The following is a 22969-nucleotide window of genomic DNA, read 5'->3' as shown; positions in this document are numbered from 1 at the left end:
GGGGAGGTGATAATGGCACCCACTTCAGGGCACCGCTGGGGGGATTCGAGGAGCTGACGTATATGAACTGGCCGGAACCGAGACTGTCGCCGTGTCGGCAGCATGGGTACATTAGCTCTTCCCATCTGGTTCGCCACTTCAGTGGCACAGGTGGGAGCACCGAGTCCAGAGAGGGCACATGACCTGCCCAAAGTCACACAGTAAGTTAGTGGCAGAGCCAGGACTAGAAACCAGGCTCCACTGTCTGAAGATGGGGCTTGTTCCAATGCAGCACTTCCTGATTGTGCCCCCACTTTGGACCCCAAGAATGTGCTGGGACTGCAACCCCACTGGCATCGGGGCCTGAATTCTGCCAGGGGTTGGTCATGGGAACTTGGGGATCTGAGCATCTTCAGATAACGCCGGTGGATGGGTCCTCCAGGGAGCGGTCAGTGCACTGAATTAGTAACATGCCACTGACTGGCCTGTGGACTTGGCCAATGACTCGACTCTCCTGAGTCTCAGTTTCTTCCTTATAGTGGAATTCCAGTAATACATACATTGTAGGGCTCTCATGAGGACTAAATGAGATCGTGCACGCAGTGTCTGGAACATGGTATCTAGTAAATGCTCAATTATGTTAGCTGCAGTTAGAGCGCATGCAGAGTCCTCCCGCTCAGCGCTCCAGAAGCAGTCTCTTCCTTTGTTTCTCCTTCAGCCTCTGGCTGCCCTTACTTCCCTAGACCGATCAGGGACAGGCTTGCTGACAACGAAGACCCGTCTTTGTCTCCTGTTATTGGCTTCGCCCAGGAAGGAACAGGACCCACCAGTGGGACTTAGACCCTGAACCTTCTACATCTGGCCTCATCACCCACTCGGTATAGGAACTTGGACAAGCACCATTTCCTCCGGGTCCTTGGTTCTCCCTCTTTCAGGTAGAGAGGCTGGACCCCATAGTCCCAGAGCCGCCTGGTCATGTTGCTGTGTGACCCCAGAGAGTCCCTGGCTCAGGCCACTGGAGGCGGTGGCAGGTTGATAGGAAGGGAGGTCAGCTGGCTGTCCAGGACGAGTGGAGCATCTGGGGCCTGTGCTGACGGGTGGCTTGCCATCATGCTGGCCCGCACCTGTGGCTGCGTAGGAGGGCATGCGGGCCCGACTGGCTGGGGCGCTGACATTGGGGGAGGTTCAAGGACAATGACTAGAGAGAGCCCTCCTTGGGACCCTGGGAGCTGCCACTGCGGCCATCCTCCCCCACGCCCCCCTCCTCCCCAGGGCTTTCCTTCAGCAGTCCTCCTTCCTCCCTGTCCTTGCTCTCTCCTTCCCCTTCTTGGAGTCTCCCAGTATCTCCCTCTCTCTGCTTCTTCCACTTCCGTAATCTTGACCATTTTCCAGGGTGCCTTCTTCCTTCCTCTCCTTCCACAGATGGGAGGCCTCTTCCCCCTCCTCTGTCTCTCCGCTTCCTGAGATTCCTTCTCTTTCCTCCCTACAACGTGGAACAAATGTCCCTGTTTCTCTGGATCTTCCTGGTTCCCCCTGCTGCTCTAGAGCTCAGGTCTCTGTCCTCCTCTGCATGGGCATGTCTAGACTCCTTCGTTTCCTATCCTCTGGCCCGCTCCCACTTCAGGGTCCTTTCCTCCCCAGTGTCCCCAGCTCCACCTCCAGCCTTCCAGGTCCTTGGTGCTCTTTACTCCTCCACCAGTTCCCTCGCCCTCAGAGTTTCCCTGCCTCCTTCAGATGATGGGGTTGATGGGGCCGAGCCAGGCAGTTTCTCTGGCTGGTGCTGCTGTTCGGTACCTCAACAATCCCCCACCCGTGTGAGTTGAGAAAGGGGGTCAGCCCAGGGCCCAGGGACTGGCAGCCTTGCCTCCTAATTAGTTGGAAGTAATTGCCTGGAAAAAAATTTCATTTAGAATGAGACTCTGAGACTCCAAGGTAGAGCTGAGCCAACTGATGGCCCCTGGGGACCAGGAGGAGGGAAGCAGCCCAGGTCAGGGTCTCAGGAAGCCCCTGGACCCCCCCCCCACCTCCCTGGCTTACCTCCAGGACCCCAGCCTTATGGAAGCACAGAGAGAGCACTGGGTTGGGAGTATCACCGTCTTCATCTGAATTTTGGTTCCACTACTCACTGTGTGGCTTGGGGCAAGCGTCTTACTTCTCTGTGCCTTAGCTTTCTCTCTTGTCCCATTGGAAGAATGCCTCCATATCATGAGGGTTGACTCGGACAATGGCTATGAAAGCACTTTGCAGGCTGTAAGTGCTGTGGGAGTGTGAGGTGTCACTCTGTTCCTCCAGTATACTCTCAGATGAGATATGAGGATGTGCAGGAGTGGGGCAGCGAGGCTTCCAGAACATGGAAGGATGGTGAGCTGCAAAATGAAGGGCAGACAGATGTGGTGTCCAGCACCAGTCTCAGCACATGCCAGCTACACCACCCTGCGTGGCCACCTCACCTCTCTGGACCCCTTTCCTCATCTGTAGAAGGCTGACCCTCATGCTTCCTCCTGGGGGAGGGGTTGTAGTTTTCAATGAGAAAATGTTTACAGAGCTCTTAGCAGCTCTTGGCCTATAGTAAGTGCTCAATAAAACTATATTATCTTTATCTACCATAAAGACTGTTATCTTTACTCCCTACCTGGATCCAGAGGGCTGTGATTTGGGGCATCGTCCCCAGGTGGTTTTATTTGCTTTGATGTTTGTTTTTGGAAAGAGGGGAATTTCCACACCCAGTGAGGCTAATATGAAGCCGTCCCTAGAAACACCAAGCAGATCTGCTTTTCAAAGAGCCCCCACCTGTGGAGTAGCGGACAGGAGTGGGCAGAAACTGTGGCTTTCTCCCCTGACTCCCACTTTTTCCTAGAGAGGGGCTATGGGCAAGTTTCTTACTTTAAAATATATATATATTTATTTGACACCGAGGCAGTGAGAGAGAGAACACAAGCAGAAGGAGTGGGAGAGGGAGAAGCAGGCTCCCTGCTCAACAGAGAGCCAGATGTGGGGCTCAATTCCAGGACTCTGGGATCAAGACCTGAGCCGAAGGCAAACGATTAACAACAGAGCCACCCAGGCGCCGCTGTGGGCAAGTTTCTTATCTGGATGGATGTGAGGTAGGGAGTCTTTGCCCTCAGAGAGGCTAATTACAAGCCTTTGTGTTCATTGTGGTAGGACTCACCCAAGAAAAGTTGTGTTAGGGGCAGCAAGAAGTTTTTCACTTGGCCTGGGTTGACTACTGGGTTGAGTCTTCACTGTGAAGCTGGGAGCACGGTGTTTCAAGACGGCCTCAGGGCAGCCGGACTGCCTGGAACGTGCGAGTTATTGGGCGGCGCTGCAAGCTCGGAGCGCCATATTTTCCTGGGATGGGTGAGGGGGCGGTGACGGCGGACCTTATGCCACTCCTTCCCCACCCGCCCGACGCCACCCGCCACCGCGGGGGACCTTCTGTGTTTCTGCCCTAAGCGCAGTACCCGCACCAGCCGCCAGGAGGCGGTTCGGCGGGCTCTACTTGAGGGAATGGGAGGCGGCATTTACATTAGCCGGGAGGCTTTTTCTGTCCTGAGTCCGAGTGCTGACTGGGTCCTCAACATCTGAGGACCTCACGGGGAAAGGGAGCTCTCAAAGTTGCCTGGTCGCCGCCGTGGCTTCAGCTCGTGGCTGATCAGGGAGCAACTGGCAGAGGAAAGTAGGATCACTGTGCTTTAGTGCTGCAAACAGCTCCAGTCCTTTGCATCCTGCTCCTTAGGGGTGATGCAGAGAGTGCTGTAGAGGAGGGAGCAGTCCCAGGACTGAAACGAATTTCAGCACCAAGGACAGGAGCTCCTGCACCCTGTTTCAGAACCGTGGACAGATCCCAGGACAGCGCTCCAGGCTGCTCCTTCCTAGTATTTGTGGCGCAAATGATACCCCCAGAATATGGTAGTATAGCACCTCCCAGACGGAATCTCAGTCACTCATCCCAAGGGGACTTAGGACCAGAGAGTATAGTTAGTTCCCTAAGGCCACACACCCACAATGACACAGTGGGTGGCAGAACAGCATTCAGATCCCCAGTAGTCTCTCTCCAAATATTTCTCCACACTGGATTTCCAGTAGTTCTCTCCCTCCTTCCTAAATATCCCTGGGAGAAGCTTCACATTCTATTCTATCCCAGAGAGATCCCTTGAGCTGCCAAAGATTAACTGTACCCTTTCTCCCACCAAAACACCAATCAAAAAATCTGAATCTCAAGATGGAAGATTCCTAGCCCCTGAGGCTTTTTCGTGGCTCCAAGCATCAGGTGGGAGGGTGTTGGGCAGGACAGGTGCCCTGGCCTATAAGGAAGCCTGTGACTTGGGGAGCTAGAGTTGAGTCATCAGCATGAGGAATTCTTAAGTGCTCTGAGATCCTCGAATAAAATAGAGCACACCATTCCAACCTCAGCTTCTTTGCAGCCGTGTATTATTAATAACAATAAGATGCTGACTTGGGCCAAGGCACAACGATGCATTATTCATAGTAACCAGTGGTCAAGGCCCGCACTTAATCATCACACATCCCTGATCCTGCCCCTGCTCCACAATCCTGGTGGAGAAGCCCTCCACCTGAGCTCCTCCCTTCCTGAACTCCCGCTGTTCTGATGGACATGAGCATTTTCAGGGGTATCCAGGTGGCTTATCGGCTTTGGGATCAGCATGGTTGGGGAGGGCAGTTGATTCCCAGCTAACTCAGAGCTGGCACCTGATCCCCTTCATCTTGAGTGGCTTTGACCCTCATGACTTCCAGACTCACCAGCTCTCTAGAGTTGCAGATGGTCTCAACCCCCCTCCCCCATCTTCCGAGGCTGAAAACCGAAGCCAGATGTACCAGGCTTCCCTAGGTCAGGAACTGTGGGAGGTGGGGGTGGCTGTGGTGAAGGAGAGGTAGAAGATACCCCATCACCATTAAATATGGCAAAAGATGTGAAACCCTAGGTAAACTCAGGAGTACTTTGTAAACTCCTCGGCACTGAACAAACGTGAGCTGTTATTACCAAGGCCATGCTCTCTGCTGGAGAAGAGAGCCAAGGTAGAAAAGGCACGGAGAACTTGTGGATGAGGCCTTTGTAGCTCAGCAGGCCCTGCTCCCCTGATGAGGAGTTGACGTGCTGGTGGATCCTGACATGTCCCCGTCCAATTTCTTGCTGGAACGGCTCCTGGCCCAACCGAACAATCCTTCATTTGCTGTTTACTCACTTGGCATCTCCTCTGAATTCTAAACCGTCTGCATCCAGCCGGCCTCTGCGGCCCCTGCCAGCGCTCCCTCCCTAGCTCACTCACGCATTATCTGTTTTTATTACAGTCAAGGTTGAGGAGGCTTGCTCATGCTAAGCCCCTATTTTCAGTTACTTGTAACTTTCCAAAACAATTCCCCTCGGGCCTCCTCTTTCACCGGCCTTGGGCCCGCCCGCCCCAGGTGAAGCCTGAGGGTTGTGGGTGTCTCCTTGGCTTTCTGAAGGACACTCAGGCAGACTGTCCAGGGGTCACGGGGCTAAGGTAGAGGCCCAGCTTTCCTGGGAAATGAATGCCAGGCTCTCTTTCCCCCTCCTTTTCCTTCTACCTGCCCATCTTATTTTCTGTTTCCCAAGGTGGGTAGCTTGGAGGAAGAGTTTTAGACGGGAGAGAGAGGGCAGAAAATTCAGCATGTCAGGAGGCCCAGAGCTTTGCCTGGCTGTGTAAAGTTCAGAGTTTTGCTCATTGGTTTTCTGTTGCTTTCTCCCCAGTTCTGCCTTTTTCTGGCTCTGTGTGTGTGAAGGAAGGAGGGATAGGTACTGAAAATGTCTCCCTTTCCCATGCCCATAGAGCCCTAGGGCTGGTAGGCTCTGCACTTGTAAATACCCTCCCACCTCCCCCCCCCCCCATTTCCATCTGCTCAGCACACACGTGGAGGGGCGCTTCCTTTGGAAACCTGTGACTCTAGCTTTTGCTGCTTTCCATCTTGAACGTCATCACGCAGCCGCCAAAGGATGGAGGGGGGAGGCGCTGGGGCCTGATGTGTCGTAAGTAGTGCAGAATCAGGTGGGAGGAGGCAGGATTAGGACGGGAAGGCGCTGGCAGACGTAGCCCCAACCACCCCCAACATCATTCTGCTTTATCTCCGGAATAGTGGCTGTGCCCTAGACGGTACCAGAGACAGAGCCCTGGGCAAATCCTGGGCTCCCCCATTTGTCTGTGCTTCCTGCTCACCCTTGTCTAACCCCAGGGGCCCAGCTCCCCAGCCCGTTCAGGGACCTTTAGGTGGACTGAGCCTCTAATGCTGGTGCTTTACTGAGGCTGAGGGCTGGGCCAGTGCAGGGAGGAAAGATGTCTGGGAAGGGTGTGTGAGAGGAGCCTGTGAAGCTCTTGGGGTAACTCGGGCGTGGCTCTCATTGGTAAAATCTTGGGAGAACTTCCTCCTCCTGACTGCCTTTTCTTTTGTGTTCCCTCTATTTCTTTCTTCTCTTGGCTGTCCTCAGAGTGACTTGGCTCAAGGCTGAGCTCTCCTTGGATAGGACAAGAGAGAGAGAGCTATAAGGTTTGAGGTTTACAGACTCCAGGTGCAATCCTGGCTTTACCTCTCTTCTGCTCGGTGCCCGTGGGCAAGTATTTAACCCTTCTGAGCCTCAGTTTCTTTCTTTGTGAAACAAGTATGAGCCTGTTTACCCCCAGAGGGGAGCTAAAGATGGGAACATGATTCCGTGTTTAGCGTACATTACTTACTATAATGAGACGTATTTGGTAGGGAGAACAAGGGCCTGCGATCCAGGGATCCCAAAAGAGGGAAGCGGTCTAGGTTTGGAGGGTGTGGTGGTGATGGGACAACTTTGGAAGGCCTGGATCTGGAGAGTGTGCGTGTCACCAGCTGGGAGTACAAGAGCAGGCAAATTCCGGGAGGAAAGTCTGTGTGCACAGATTTCCAGCGTGTCCAGCCCCTGTCCAGCATGTCAGTCTTGCATCCTGGGCTGCAGGCGGCGGGCTGTGGGCTGTGGGGGAGCCCAAGAGATGGGGAGACATGATCTTACCCCATTGACTCTGCTTGGGGGACAGGCCTACCCCCAAGAAAAGGGTGCTGGACAGAAGGTCAGTTAATTCAAACTTGGGGAATGAAGAGACTTTTGTGAGCATTTGTCATCAGGAAGGGCTTCCTGGAAGAGGCAGGCCTACCTGGGGGCCTTGAATAACTTCAAGCATCTGTTCAGCACTTATTTATCCAGCTCTCCTGGGTACCAGACCTGGGGCTACAGAGATGGGTGATCGAGGGGTTCCCATCAGGGGAAAAGACAGAAAGTACTAATTATTAACCCACAATGATGAATTGCCATAGTTACGGGGGAGGCAGAAAGGAATGTGGGAGGGAATTGAAGACCATCTCGTCTTGGGATAGTAACAGTAGGAGATAGAAGGAACGTATTCCAGGCAGAGGGAAGCGCTTGTGCCGAAGTGGGAAAGAGGTTGGCCTTCTTGAAGGTGGAAGGAAAGTGAGGCATGGCTGGACTGCGCAGTAGAGCCCACAGGGGAGGGCTGGTACATCCTTCCTCTCAGAGGGAAAGGGCAGGCTCGTGTCCCTAATCCGTCGTGCCTGTCTCTTCTCTGCGAAATGGGGATGATCATGGTATCTGCTAGAACCCCAGCAGGGGACGTTAGGGGTGGTTTCCATCGCTTGAAGGTGAACCGCTGAGGCCCAGAATGGGCCTTCCCTAGGGTCGCAGGCCAGGGGTGGAGATGTGACTTGAATCCGGGCCACCTGCCCCCAGGTCTACTTCTTGTCCCACTGCTCTGCCTCAGAAGGACAGACAGAATTTGAGTAGAGGAATAACAGATCCTGGGAGAGGGGTCCACGCCAGAGGATGTGCGTGAACAACTAGACCTCGTGGATGATGGAGTGGGCTGGGCATCTACTCGTGGCCGTGGCCGTGTGCGCATTTGTGTGTGTGTGTGTGAGTGTGAGTGTGGTGTCCATGCGCACCATGAGCCTCCAAGGCTTGTGTGTGTGCATGTGTTGGTGTGGACATGGGTATCTGTGCACAGTGTGTGTATCATGTGTGTGAGTGAGCATGAATGTCTGTGTACGGGGTGGGTCTCTGGGGCTCTGTGTGTGTGTGCGCACGCACGTGTGTGTGTGTGTGTGCACCTGCGTGCACATGTGTGGAGTGTGGGCCGCCTGGTTGTCTGTGCCAAGAGCGAGTCTCTGTGGTGTAGGCACGCGTGTGTACAAGCCATGGGTGTTCATGTCTGTGACCTGTGTATGTGTGTACCTCCTCCCCATCCCTGCCTTTCTCCCCCCATCCCACACCCCCCCGCCAGGCAGCTGGTGAGCGTGCCCTCAGAAGTCCATTCCCTCTCCAGCAGCTCCCCAGGGCATCCCAGCAGCCAGCCGTCCTGTTTGATTCTGTTCATCCATAAATTATGGCTTGCTGAGGAGATGAGAAGGAGTTGGGAGTGGGGGCAGAGCCTGGCAAGGGATGGGCTCAGGTCTGTGGTTCACACCTGAAGCCCAGCCTGGCTTCCAGCTGTGGGCCCCCCCACGCCCCCTCGCCCCAGCCCTCCCCACTCCTCGCCGCTGCGGGCATTCACTGATGCTCTTGGTCTTGGTCAAGCCCCGGGGCACAGATCCAGGTGCACCGAACTGGGCAAGATAGGCCCCCTGGCCTGTGCTGTCTGGTGGGAAAGAACTAGATGAGTATCTAGTTCAGTATTTTATTCAGCGCTCACTGTGCGCTGGCTCCGTGCCCCAGATGTCTCCACTACAGAGCAAACGTGGTAATACCGTGATAACAACGAGCATATATTGCCTACTTATTTTGCATCAGGCACTGTGCAGAGTACATCATATGTGCTCATTTCTTTAAACCTCACAACTCTCCTAGGAGACCTGTACTATGATTGGCCCCCATTTACAGATGGGGACATGGAGGCACACAAAACTTAGGTCACATGTCTTGGAAGAGGAAGAGCCAGAATTTGAACCCAGAGAGTCTGTTCCAGAGCCCTGACATTTCATCACCATACCCTAAAAGGAGGGTGCAGGCTCTGTGTGATAGGAGCTCCTAGGCAGGAGAAATTCATTCCCACTGGGGATCTTATGGAAGGCTTCTTGGAGGAGGTGTTTTTTATCAGGGTCTAGAAAAATCAGGAATTGTCAGACAAAGATGGCATGGGGAGAGATTGAAAGGGGTCCTCGTGTGTGTGTGTGTGTGTGTGTGTGTGTGTGTGTGTGTGTGTGTGTGTATGTGTGTGTGTGTGCGTGTGCGTGTGTGTGTGTGTATGTGTGTAGAAGAGAGGCTCAAACTCTGTCACTGTGGCCTCTCCCATCTCTTCCCTCCCATCTTGTTTGGGTGACAAGTGGGATAACATGCAAGCACTGAAATTTTAACAGTATTTACTGAGCACCTCCCATATGTCAGCCTGTTGCAGAATATCCAGAAGGAGCAAAACAGTAAAGCCCTTACTTTCATAGACCGTGGAGTCTGGTACACAGTGGGCACTTAATACATGGTGGCCTCTATTAGTATCATTATTCCTAGAGGCCTGGGGTTCCTGCTCACTCATTCTTTCAGCAAGCTTTTGTCAAGCACCTGCTGAATGCCTGGCCCCTCCTTGGTGCAGGGGAGACAGTGGGGAACAGAGGGCAAGCCCCACCCTCAAGGAGCAGACATTCTAGAGGGGACAAGGGTGTGAGCTCAAGCCTGTCGTGCACCCTCGGAGGCGGGGTGCCTCCCCAAACACACAGACTTTACCCCGAGAGCCGCTGCGCTGGGGGCGTGGTCTGGAGCATGGGTACCCCACCAGATCATGGTTGACCCCAAGCTCAAGTTGCCCAAGTGCCCACACAGGCCTGGGCGGGGGTTGGGGGCAGCCATGTGCCCAAGCTTGTGCCTCAGTCCCCGGACACCCCTGGGATCAGACCCAGGAGGCCCGGCTTTCCCCACTCCCAGCTGCCCCCACCACCCACAGCTCCCCAGTGTCACCCGTCTGCCCTTGTCCATGTCTCGCCCCCGGGACCCAGGATGTCTCCTCCACTCAAGGAGAGGTTGTGGAACCCGGCCCTGTCAGAGTCTGACGAGGGCTGCAATATTTTCTTTCCCCCGATGTTAATATGCTGACACTAAGGGGACTCGAAACCATGTATGTCATCGGAGGACGGGTTAGAAAGGCCAGGGCGGTTGTGCCTGGAGAAGACTGGAAGGGGACATGAGTGCTGTCGGCAAGGATTTAGAGGCCTGTCATGTGGCAGAAGGAGCCACGTGCTCTCAGTGGCTCTGGAGGGCAAGCTTGGGAGCCAGGGGGACGGGGGTGGGGTGGGGGAGTTCTAGGGAGACAGACTCCGCTCAGCACGGGGCCCAGCAACCCTCCCTAACCCCGCCTGGCGGTGGAGCGCCTGCCAGAAGCAGCTTCTTGTCCCTGATAGGGCTGCCCAGAGGGTTCGTGTGTTGCTGGGGACAGACTCCATGACAGCAGAGGTCCCTTCTAGCCCCAAACTTAGTGATCCGTGCTCTGGGAATGGGGTCACTCCGGCTGGCAGGCAAGAACACACACCTGCACCCCCTTGATGATAACAGCGCTTGCTGGCTGAGGACACCGTGTCACTTTCGGTCATCGCATCAGTGCAATTTGCAGTGACAAGCGTGTGTTTCACCCCAGCTTCGAGGGCTGTGGTTGGGCAGTAGTGGGGGCAGGGGGAAGGGTCGGACTCCTTGCCTGTGAGATGACAGCAGAGGATCCTGGGGGCCCCCATTACGGGGTACAACTTGCCTTAGCAGCACACCTCCTTCTTCAAATGGAACTTTCAAGTCCCCATACAGGGTTTCAAGTCCCCTTAGATGCCCAAGATGTGAAACAGGGAAATGTTGCTGCTTTTTGGAAGAGGGCTTGAGAGACCACAGCCTCATCTCGGCATCCTGTAGCCTCTGACAAAGTCCAGGACATCTGTAGCCCCTGACAAAGTCCGGGAACCCTAACAGTTCCAGAGAGCACACAAAGCAAAGAGAGCCGACTTTGAGCCGGATGGCCTAGGTTTGAACACTGGCTCCGCTACCTCCTACCCGAATGACCTTGGACAAGGTTCTTGACCCCCCCTTGCGTCTTGGGGACAATCATAGTGCCTCTTGCTTCCATTGCTGTTGGGAGGACTGAGTTGTTATGTCGTGGGGAGCATCTAGAACACCTGACTTATTGCCAGAGGAGAGGTCAGCTTTCCCACAGGTGAAGGTGCGGACATCCGAGAGGCTGGGCACCTTGCTCACGGTCCCATAGCTGTTTAGGGGCCAGAACAGGGCCTCCACCTGGTTCTCCTAGACTCCTAGCCCAGTGCTCATGCTGCCTGCCCACAGAAGGCTACTTGTTTTGGATGGGCACTCCCTGGGTCTCTGGCGGCTCTTCTCAGCGTGTCCTCTGGCTTCTGGGGTTTACAGGCTTTATTGTCAGGGGTCCCCTCCCTACAGCAGTTTTGAGAAAGACTTTTTTGGTCAAGATAGGAGGTAGAGCTCCTTGGAGAATCCCCCCATGGCCAAGATGTGTGTGGAAGGGGAGGTACGTGGAAAGGGTGTGGGGGGCCAGAGGAACCCAGCCAGAGCACGGCCTCCTACCACGGCCCCACAGCTACCAGATCAAGAACCTGCTCATACCCACTCTGGTCCTGACCCTTCCCGGCTCAAAAACCTTCCATGGCTCCCACAGCGAGCCCCTCAGCCTAACAGACAAACCCCTTCCCCATCGGGCCCCACTCCCTTCCCAGCCGGTCCTCCTCCACTTCACACCCACTAACTTAGACCAACTCCTTGGACAATGCGCTTGACCCTCCCCCACACCCCTACTCCTTCTTCTTGCCTTTGCTCTTGCTCTTCCCTGTCCCTGGATCATCTCACCCTCACCGCATAGCCATCCGCCAGACCACACCAAATACCACCTCCTCAGGGAAGCCTTCCCAGATAGCCCTCTAGTCCAGCAGGCATTTCTTCATTTGTGCTCCCAGAGCCCTCTGTTTACGGCTGAGAGGAAACGAACACTGCCAGCTGTAATTATAATGTGTATCTATCAAGTGCCAACAGTAACCCCCTGGGGTAGGTGCCCTGTTGTCTCTACTGGAAGGCACTGAGTGCTTAAGACACTTGTCCAAGGCCAGTCGGCTACAAAGAGGCAGAAACTGCACTCACCCTTTGGGCTTTTCCTGGTTATTTTGGAGTCTGGAGGCCTGAGCTGGGTGTTCTGCCCCTCACTGGCTCTGGGGCACTGACATACTAAGAGATAATCCCCTGAAATCTTGCCTCTTTCCTGTCCTGCGTGCCTCATGCTAGATTCTTAGCAGATAGTGCTTGAAGAAAGCTCAGACCAAAAACAGAATTTATTTTATTTAAAAGTGAGTTCAGGGGCACCTGGGTGGCTCAGTGGGTTAAGCCTCTGCCTTTGGGTTAAGCCTCTGCCTTCAGCTCAGGTCATGATCTCAGGGTCCTGGGAACGAGCCCCGCATCTGCCTCTCCGCTCAGCGGGGAGCCTACTTCTCTCTCTCTGCCTGCCTCTCTGCCTACTTGTGATCTCTATCTCTGTCAAATAAATAAATAAAATCTTAAAAAAAAAAAAAAGTTCAGCAGAGGAAGGTGTGAGGTCACCTGCTTTTCCGGCCCGCATAGCTCCCTCCTCCCAGACTCTTCCAAGGAGGCAGGGGCAGTTCCTGCAGAGACAACTGGAAAAGGCACAGGTCCCCTTCCTGGAAGGTACGTTCACGCCTCTCTTTACCACAGACTCGAGTCTTGGGGCACCAGTGGCATGACCTGCGGTGTTATGGCCATCACTCTCTCCCATTGTTCTGCTCCCCACCACCCTCAGAAGCCTGGTGATTAAAGATAGAAGTCTCCCATTTGGCTGATGAGGACAAGCTGTGTTCCTCCACCCCAGAGAGAAAAGGGCAGGACCAGGACCTTGGCCTCTGCTAGTTGTCCAGGCCAGAGCTCCTGGGTGCCATGGGCTCTGAGGTTGACAGTGAGCTGGGGGCAAGGCTGGGGCAGGGCGGGGAGGCTGCAGACTCGGGACAGAAAGAAGCTTGGTTGACCTGGCAGGTGGACTGGAGGGGACCTGGTAAAGGTGGCCTTTTCCCACAGCTAGGAGGCTCAGGAAGTCGGGAAGGGAGAGGTGGTGCCCAAGCAGGACTTGAGGGAGAGCAGGGGGTGAACGGACCACCCAGGGCACTAGAGTGCTGGTAAGAGGGAACCCCAAAGGCCCTGAGAGCTGGATGAACGGCCGGGCCCTTCACCGCGATGCCCCCGTAGCCAAGCAATGGAGACCGGGAGCCCAGAAGCTAAAACCGCAGGAACCAGGACCAGACAGATACCGTCAGCTCTTAATTACCGCCCTTGCTGGCACCGAAAAACCCACGCAGGCTCCTCTGTAAATAAACAGCGTCTACTTGCCTTCAGGACGTACCCTAGTGCATACGTATTTACAGTGCACGTGTGATCTCTGCTGCTCTCGTTCGACTCACTCCCCCACACGAGAATTTCTGGTGAAATTTTGCCTGCCTTGCATTTGCTTTGGGCTCATACTTGCAACCACCTGTGAGAAGACTGGGAGGAGGTTTAATCCGCATTTGCATGGGTGAAAACTGAGTGGTTATGTGACTTCTCCAAAGCCACAGCGAGCAAGGGGTGGGATTTGCATGGAACCTGGGGCTTGTGTCCTGGGCCAGGTCTGTCAACATAGCCACTTCTGAAATATAAGACCCCTGAGCTCTTGGAATGGAAGCTTCTGGTGCCCCCCACTCCCTTACGCCCGCCCCCCCCCCCACCGGCTAAAGCTAAACCAGGTTGGGGGAGCAAGAGAGGCAAGCTCAGGGGGCTAAGGGGTAGGAGGGCAGGGCCTACAGGGGACCACTTGGGTGGTCTTCCTGTCCAAGGAAAGCTGAGCTGCAGGGGGTAAGGGCTGGTCAGAGGATTCCAGAAATTCCCTTTTGGACTACACATGTCGCTCACCATCCAGGTTGGGCCAGACACTTCTGATGGTCTGTTAGTGCCCATGGGACAGATGTCCTCAGACGACGTGCCCTTTGGGGAAATGGGGCTGGAGTCGTGGCTCAGAGTGTGGGAGGGGGCCGAGCAGGAAGGCTGTGCAGAGGCAGTGGCTTTTTTAGGGGGAGTAGAAGTGAGCACTGAGGCCTGGCTGGGCGGAGGGCACCCTCGGCATCTCCCTTTGAGGGAGCCCATGCAGGGAGGGTGCGGGAGGAACTTCAACCTGCACAATTCCCCCATTTTACAGATGAGGAAACCGAGCCACAGAGAAAGAAAGGAACTTCCCAAGGTCAGCCAGCAAGTGTAGCTGGGAGTGGAACTTAAGGCTCAGAGCTCCCAGTGTGGGGGCCAGCTGGTAGGGTAGGGTAGTTGCTCTGGAGGTGGGGGGGCTCGGGGCTGAGGGAGGGTGGGCGGCGCTGACCAATGAGGGTCTGACCTGTGTATGTCCTCCCCAGGGGCACCCACCCGCGATGTCCTGCTGGTCTCTGCCATCATCACCGTCAGCCTTAGCGTCACTGTCGTCCTCTGCGGCCTCTGCCACTGGTGTCAGCGCAAACTGGTGAGGCTCCTGAGGGCCCTGGGGGGCGGGGCGGGGCCCTACATCCCGCCCCCCACAGTCCCTGGCTCCTGAACCCTCTCATGGGCTCTTGACCCACCTGCTCACGTAGTCGGGCCCATTTCCGCAGGAATTGACACGCATGCACGCAGTGCATTTGCCTGGGTTCTGGGCCCATGTGTCGTGTGTACACCAAGAACCACACACCTAGGGACACAGCTGAGGACAGACGTCTCTCAGGCATTCGCACACTCTCCACTATAGGCACACACGCTCCGCCCCCTCCCCCAGAAAGAACAGTAAGCGCGGCCTGAGAACCGCCTGAGAACCGGGGACCCCTCCCACCCCAGTGCCTGGCTCCCCCTGCCCGCCCCCCGCTGTTCTCCCCAGCCCAGGGCTGGGCGTGGCTGAGCGGGGTCTCCTGACCAATGAGGAGGCGCCGCCCGCCCCGCCCCACCCCCAGCGCCGGTACATCCATCCTGGTTCTTGGGGTTTGTACAAGCACAAACGGCTTCTTTTCATTTTTAACGAGGGCTGGGGAATTAACGAGCAGGATTAGGCCATCAATAAGTAACGAGACCATCCGGAGGGATATTCATCACCGGAAGGCCCGGGAGGAGAAGCCTGGCTGAGCCTCTACCCCACCCGCATGCAGCCCACAGCTCCCCAAAGGGGCCCTGGGCGGGCTACAAGGCTAGACCACCACCCTGCTTCCTCCCCAACCCCCCACCCTCAGTCCTGCTGCCCCAGCCCAGAAGTGCAGTGGGGGACTTTGGGGACTGCAGTGGGGCACCCCCAAAAGTGGTATATGTGCTGCCAAAGCAAGCACGGGGCACCCCCCAAAGGTGGACCCAGAGGTGTCCCAGATGTCGGGCCTTCCCTGGGATTAGGTGCAAAAGCGTTTCTGATAGACACCTCTAGCCCCTAGATTGAGAACTGAGGGAGTGGGGGCCAGGCGCCCCGTCTGAGACCTGCATTCTCTACCTGCCTGAGACAGACGGGCCTTAAGGATGAACAGGGAGGGTCATGGCCCTGGGGACCATGTAGCCAGGGGCTTCAAGCCCCAATCCTACAGAAGATAAGGGTCAGAGAGCTCTGAGAAGGACCCTAGAGGCCCAGAGCCCAGCATGTCTCCTTCAGGAAAGGCAGACTCAGGAATGGGGAACACGGCTTCCATCCTGGGACACTCGGTTTCCAGGGCTTCTTCCCCTGGGGAGAAACCATGAAGAAGGCCAGCTCGGAGGCCCCGTGTGTCCCGAGTGTGAGTGTACTGGTAACCAGGCCCTAGCCCACTCTGGGCATGCTGTGCAGGTGCCCCAGGCTGGCCATCCCGCATTGTTCCTGGATCCCTGGTGTCTGCATCGTCTCTGGAATTTCAGGGACGGTGGAGGAGGGGACTTGGCCATGTGCTCCAAGGCCAGGGGAGGGGCTGAGCGCGCAGGCGCAGACGTCCCCCACCCCCACGCTGGCCCGCGCTTCCACTCCGTGTAGGGTCTGTTCCGCTGTCTGTGTGCAAGTCCGCATTTGAAGGGTGAGGAAGGTGTGTGAGCAGGCAGTGCCGGTGACCTTGAGTGGGGGTCTGTGTGCTGAGTGGGCCACTCTGAGGGGCCTGGTGCAGTGCGTGTGTGAGTTCATCCCTGCCTGGTGGGGCGTGCTGCATCCCATCAGATCTCCACCTGAGTGAGCTGATAGCGACTGTCCTGATCTCTCCTGGTGAGCGCTGCAGTGTGTGTGTGCAGCGTGTGTGTGTGTGCACGTGCGTGTTTGTGTGCTGTGGTGAAGGCCTCTCCCCTACTCCACTCACTTGGGGACCAGTGTTCAAAGATGACAGCTTTCATAGCTGGTGGGGGACCTGCCAGTATGGGAGGCACCTCCCCTGACCCAGCCTGTTCTCCCAGCCTCCAGCCAGGGAAGTCCCCTGGGGGTCCCAGCCACAGATGGTCTATGTGACTTTCTCCCGACCCCACCCCCCAGCTGCCCAGTGCCCCAACCCTGCCTCAATTCCTCCCCCACCGCCCCCCATGGGGGGAGCTGGGAGCTTTCTGTCTGGGCTGCCTCTGTGCTTTCCGGGAGGGGATTTCATATGCCCCTTGCACAGTTCCTGGGCCTTCCTTGCCCGCCTGTCCCCTCAGCAGCAGTGATAGTGATGTGACACCCCGACAGCCCAGATCCCATTTCCAAACATTAATAACTTCCTTAATCTCCAGCTGGCTTTTTCCAAATCAGCCTGGCCAACCCCCTCCCTGAGAAGCAGGCTGATGGGATTGGCTTCCCTTAGAGCCGCCCAGGGTCTCCTGGACCCTGCCTGGGTTTCCTGTCACTGCCTGCCCCCCTCCCCCATCCTGACCCAAGTCCTGCCCTGGCTCCTGTCCCCCACAGTCCCGCAGCATCCTGGACCTGCAGACTGATCATGGCAGCCGGAAGGGAAGTTTCTCTGTGCTGTGGAAGGAACAGAGGCAGGCCCTGCTTGAACTGGGGACAGCCCACCCAGCCAGGCCCCCAGCCATGCCCCGCCTCCAGGAAGGGGCAGCTGACTCTGCCTTAGAAGAAAGTGCTGCCGGGGCACTTGGGTGGCTCAGTAGGTTAAGCCTGTGCCTTCTGCTCAGGTCATGATCTCAGCGTCCTGGGATCTCTCTCTGCTGAGCAGGGAACCTGCTTCCCCCCTTCTCTCTGACTGCCTACTTGTGATCTCTCTCTCTCTGTCAAATAAATAAAATTTAAAAAATAAAAATAAAAAAGAAGAAGAAAGTGCTGCCTAGGATGAGTTCTCCTGCCAAGAGAAAAAGAGGAGAGGGAGTAAGTGGAGGGGTTGGGGGGCCTCAACCCGGTCGTCCCTGCCAGACACCGCCTGAAGTGAGAGAGATTTGTGGGGGAGGGTGGGGGTGGGGTTCTGTCTGGAGAAGGGCCCTTGGCCAGCATGGGCAGCTCCAGGCCCGGATCGTCCCAGTCTGGACTAGACATTCCTGGGGATTTGAACTTCTGGGTAATGATGGGAAAGAGCGAAGACAGGTTTTGAGGACTCAGAGGAACCAACAGCTCTGTTTTTTTCACTCTCAAAATTTTGTCTCAGAGGCAACAGCCTGGGGCTGAGACCCCAGGGGGCCGGGGCACTCCCAGGGGACCCATTCTGAGCACTGCTGGATACTATCTTCCACACTGAGTCCTAGAGACCAGACAGTCCCTAATGTTTCGGGCTGCATTCCCGGGGGGGGGGGGGGGGCTGCTGAAGTGAGTCAGGAGAGACCTGTCCTATCTATGAGGAGGATGAGGGACCTGGGGCTCATCCAGTGACAACACCCCTTTTCAGAAGGGAGGGAAAGTAGGTCAGAGAGGACAAGGGACTTGACCAGGGTGACCCGGGGAGGGTACAGCGTGCTGGGACCAGGACCCTGGCACCCCTGAGACCTGGGGGCGCTGGGGGTAGAGTGAGGAGTCTGCCCCTCTGCCCACAGCATTCTGGGGAACCCCGCCAGCTCTGCCAGGCTCGCTCCGTGGGCCTGGAAGGGGCTGCAGCCAGCAGGAGTGTTGGGGACACGGCTGTGCGGCTCTTCGTTTGTTTCAGGGAGGGTAGACTGTCGTGGCCGCGGTGTTGAGCACAGGACAGGATGGTGGGGAGATGTGTGTGCACACGTCGGATGTGCGTGTGGGTGTGTGTGGGTGTCTGGGCTGTCACCACCCCACTGCACGCATCGGCCCGGGGCCCAGGCCCGTGGCCCGTGGGTGCGCATGAGGACGCTCGGTGGCAGCCAGGAATGTTAATGGTGCCCGGCTCTGCAGGAGCTAAATTTAGAAACCCAAACCGAGAAGGTGAATGGGGCTCACCTTCCCAGCAGCAGGCCTGGTCCCCACTGCAGCCACGGCCCTTCTTCTCACCAGGAGACCTAGAGACACCTGCCCCCCAACCCCCTGCCTGGCCTGCCCAGCCTTCCCCCGACCCCAAGCTGGTGGGAGGAACTCTGGGGTGCGGGCCAAGTTGCCCCGGCCTCAGAGCCAGTGGGCAGCCTCTCTTCCTGAGGCTGCCTTCCTATAAAGGAGAGTGTTTGGGCCCTGTCCTGCCTCACTGCCCAAGGCAGGAGGACCCCAGGGAGCCCCCAGACAGTGCTGGACCCGGTCCTGGGCCGGACTGGGCACGGGGCCCTCTCCCTGCCCCCACCATTCACGTCACTGGCCACTGCCAACCTTGCCCCTGCAGGATGCCACCCCCACCATCTGGGGGTGGTGACGTGGCCCATATGACGTGGCCAGGCGCCTGAGAGCCGTCTGTCCGTGGCAGAGGGAGGTGTGTTTCTGGGAGTCAGCCCAGAGCCCCAGGAGATATGCAGAAAGGAGGGGCCCCATCCTTGGGGGTCAGGGTTGGGGTGCCCTTCGAGGGGCAGAGTCGGTCCTCAGGCCTCATGGGGCCAAGGGGCTACCAGAGGGGAAACAGACAGCAGTGGAGCTGGCCCCCCACGGTGGTGACAGCTTCACACAGGGCCCCCGGATGCTCGTGGCCAAGGCTGGGCCCCAGCCTACTCCCCCTGCCCCCCACCCAGGCCCGTGCTGGGGAGGCAGGGAGGGCGCAGTGCTGTCTCCCCGGAGTGACCCTCGTGCTGTCTCCACAGGGCAAACGCTACAAGAACTCCTTGGAGACCGCGGGCACGCCAGACTCAGGGCGTGGGCGCAGTGAGAAGAAGGCCATCAAGTAGGTGCCAGGCTTCGAGTTTGGGGAGGGAACACGCAGGCAGCCCCACGTGGGAGGAGCCTCCCGTTCCCCGGAGCTGGCCACACACCCATTCAGTTTCCCCCTCGCACTGGGAGGGCACCATTCTCTCTCCCTGCCCCCTGCCCCCTGCCCGCACACTCCTACTGCCTCAGGGTGGCTCTGTGCTCTAGCTTTTCTGCCTGTGCCCCCACCCCCCACCCCAGACCCTCCCAATGTTCCAAGGACCCCAGCTCCATTTTCTTGCCGCTGTCACTCCCGCTCTGTCTGCCTCCTCCCTCCACCGTCACATTGCAGCCATTCCAACACGCTCCTAGCTCCCCCGCGTATCTGAGCCCCTCGCCCCCCGCCGGGATCCCCTCTCCTGGGGGGCTCAGGCTCTTCTCTAAGGCCTCACCGGGGTCCTGAGGGTGACCTGGAAGGTGGGCAGACCTCAGTGCTGGGCCACTTGGGAAGCGGAGAGTGAGGACTCTTTCCTTCCCTGGCACTCCCGGTCCCCACGGCCTGTCTTGTTGCCTCAGACTCCCCCAGGCTCCCTGCTTTTGCTCTGAGATCCCTCTTCAAGGAGGTGGGTTTGCCTTCTGCAGACCACCTCAGCCAGCCCATGGCAGAGGGTCACTGGGACACAAGCAGGGCGGCCCCCACCACCAACCACCCCTCCTGGCTGGAGGCTCTGGACAGGAGGGTTCTCTCTGGAAGGTTCCTCTCTGATGAACCCAGGCCTTCCCCTCCACCTTAGCCTAGCAAGGGCCGAGCCTGCCAGCAAGGGGCTTTACCTGAAGGGGAGCCACCCCAACCTTCCCTGACCCCCACTTCCTTCCTATAACTCAAGGCCCGCACTATCCCCACCCCATACCCTGCCTTCCGCCCCCTTCCCACAGCCTTGTCCCTCCTTCTAGTCCGCGTTCTCCCTTCCCCTTCTCCCCTGCCCCTGAGGGCTTCCTTGCTGTTCCTCCTCTGTTTTCATCTCTTGCTCTGACCCTGTTTGGGGCCTTCACAGAATCTTCCTGGTGCGAGCCTTGCGGTGCAGGGGTGGGGGTGGGGGGGCGCGGGCAAGTGGGGGGGTGGGCCTGCTGAGGTCGGGGGCAGAAGGAGGCTCGGGAGGAGGCCTCGGGGAGCCTTTGAAGTGGTTTGGTTGCACACTCTCCAGTCTTCAAAGCAGAGAGCGGGCGGGTCTCAGGGGCTGATGCCCAGTGCAGCACCCCCCCCCCCAGCTTTCTGAAGGCGGGGAAGGACCACGTGGGGCCTGGCCCAGCCCCTGTGCCGCCTCCGTATGGGGCCCCTAACCCAGTTTGCAGCTGGGCCAGGGCGCGCCTGTCTGCCGAGTGACCATAACCTTGGGATGGATATGTTCTAGAGAGTCGTGGAAAGGGCCCGCGAGAGGAGATGGGATGACCGACAGCACAGCACAGCGGGCAGCGGGCTCTGCAGGCTGGGGCAGGGCGGCACCCTCGGCACCCTCGAATGTTCTTGAAAACAAAGGGAGGGCCACGGTGGCTGCTTCTATAGCTGCCGCCTCTGCCCACCTGCTGAGCTACAGAGCCTTTGCCTCAGGGGAGGGAAGCCACCACTCAGCATGCCCCTAGGTTCCTCAGCCTTTACCTCTTGCCAGAGCCCAAAGCCAATCAAGTGGCAGGAAGCAGGGCTTACCCGTTGCACTTAGGACCTCCTCTGAAGGGATCTTTTGTCAAGGATTCTGGGAAGTTGCATTCTTTAGCAGTGGTTCCCAAACTGTGTTCCTCAAAGCACTCCATAAATGATTACTGGTTGTTCCATGAATTACTGAGGTTTCATGGGTTCCGTGACCAACTGAGTTTGGGAAGCACTGCACACTCTATCCCCCTCTTGGAGATTAGGGTATTCGTTGATACATTAAAGCCTCTGAGAAGTCCTGCAGTCAAGGAACCTGTGTGTCCCAGACTTTTAAAATTAAAGATGGTCTTCTCCAGTACTGCAGCGGACTACATGAGGGACCCTGGAGCTCCTTGGAACAGAGGGTGGGAAACCAGCCTGGCAGTGATGACCCCGGTGGCTCTTTCTCTGCAGGACCTAGGATTGGAGGACACTTGATTTTGGAGATCTGGAGGGGACATGGGGAGGGAGGCCTTCCAACTTGTTCCATCTCTCTGTAACACTGGGGGAGGTGGACCAAAGGATGTCTCTGGCAGGAATAGGGTCTTCTGTCGAGGGAGCCTCTCCAGGAAGGGGCCTCCCAGGGCTGAGGGCCTGTCCTGCCTCTCCCCCGTCAGCCTCCACTGTGCCTCTCACAGACTGACTCAGGACTTTGGCTTCGAACCCTGTGTACAGAGTCCCTGTGAGACGTTTCTAAGGTGCGCTCTGGACAGACAGATGCTGCCCACACCTCCCTTGGGCCAGGACCACCATCTCTTCTGGGCCTGTGGTGGCCACTCAGCTTCTCTCCTTTGTTCCCAGGTCTGAGACAGAGAACCAAGGTCAAGGTCAAGCTCTGGTGTGGGGTGTGGGGGAGAGAAGCAGGTCCCCCAAGAACACATGTGCCCCATCTTCAGAGGGTGTGCCTCCCCCACAACATGGCCCTTGCCTTGGCCTTGAGCAGTGGCAGGGCCTCACCCCAACACTTCCTAGGGCCCTTTTCCCTAGATGTGTTTCTGAGGGCTCTGGCATGACTCCCTTCTAGAATGTTCCTTTGGCCTGTTTCTTCTGCCTTTCCTCTCCCTGTGCTCCCAGGCCTGCTCCTCAGGGCCCCAGGAGCCTGACAAGCTGATGGAGCCTCTTGTCTTTGGCTCCTAGGATTTCCAGGCCGTGCCTCCTGCTGGCCGAGGCTTCTGCGGCCAGCCCCCAGCAGAAGTCCCCACATTCTCTCTTTTTCCAGCCTATCTGCCTCATTGGTGTGACTTGTCTCAGAGCAGGAGGGGGTGGGAAGAATGGGTCAGAGGGTCCTTTCCAGACCTAACAGCTCCACCTTGAAAAGGATCAGGGGCACAGAAAGAGGCTACCCGGGCTGGCAGGTCAGGTACGTGTCAAGGGCCTGGGGCTGAGTCTGCCCATCAACCCCCAGAGAGAAAGGCAGTCTCCCTCCACACAGGCCCCAAAACATTGGACCTGAAGGGCTCCGGATGACTCTGGTCACACCCTCAGCAAGGTCAGAGGCCTGGAGACCCTTCTCTTCTCTGGGAGGCCACCCAACCACCATATCTGCAACGAGGAGCCTATCCTCAGCTCGGCTGAGATCCACCATGCTCCCTCAGAAGCTGTGTCCTGGGAGGGGAGAGAGCAGAGGAGGCTGGGGGACCTTGGGCCGACGGGAAGAGGAGAAAGATGGGCCAGGAGCACGGCCTGCCCCAGGAGTGGCTCGGTGGAGGTGGATAGGAGAGTAGAGAACTTCGGGTCTCCACTGCGGGAAAACCGACAGCCCAGCGGCTATGGCCAACCTTCTGGTTTGGCAGGTGGGGAGACTGAGGCCAGGAGCAATGGGCCCCCCACACCCCCGCCCCCGAGACGTCGGCAGCAGGGTCTGATCTACCTTTCAGCTCTTTCCAGCCAGAAACCAGCACCCTCTCCTCCTCCCACTGCCCACGCCATCCTCCCCCAGGCCCGCCCCCAGCCCCCTCCCTCTCCTCCCCTCCCCTCTCACCATCTTTCTCTCTCCCACCAGCTTCCCGGGGCGCGAGGCTCCAGCCCGCCCACCAGCCGCTGGCCTCCTTTCTGCGTGGCTTCTCCCGGCCCTCGGCCCTCGAGCGTGTGAGCGTGTGCGGGCGCGTGTGTGCACATC

The 22969-nt window shown here is 57.4% G+C and overlaps 1 protein-coding gene across 7 annotated transcripts in view; it reads left to right on the top strand.

Moving 5' to 3' along the window:
- The window catches only part of SYT7 (synaptotagmin 7), a 60099-nt gene that overhangs the window by 10445 nt on the left and 26685 nt on the right, over window positions 1-22969 (top strand). For all 7 annotated transcript variants that reach the window (XM_059144095.1, XM_059144068.1, XM_059144054.1 and 4 more), the window contains exons 2-3: window positions 14419-14522; window positions 19121-19200. In XM_059144095.1, the coding sequence (XP_059000078.1) occupies window positions 14419-14522; window positions 19121-19200 (184 nt within the window). The remainder of the gene's footprint in view (window positions 1-14418; window positions 14523-19120; window positions 19201-22969) is intronic.

Source organism: Mustela lutreola, chromosome 1, assembly GCF_030435805.1.
Source record: "Mustela lutreola isolate mMusLut2 chromosome 1, mMusLut2.pri, whole genome shotgun sequence".
Taxonomy (NCBI): Eukaryota; Metazoa; Chordata; class Mammalia; order Carnivora; family Mustelidae; genus Mustela; species Mustela lutreola.
This window is presented reverse-complemented; position numbering and strand designations above follow the sequence as displayed.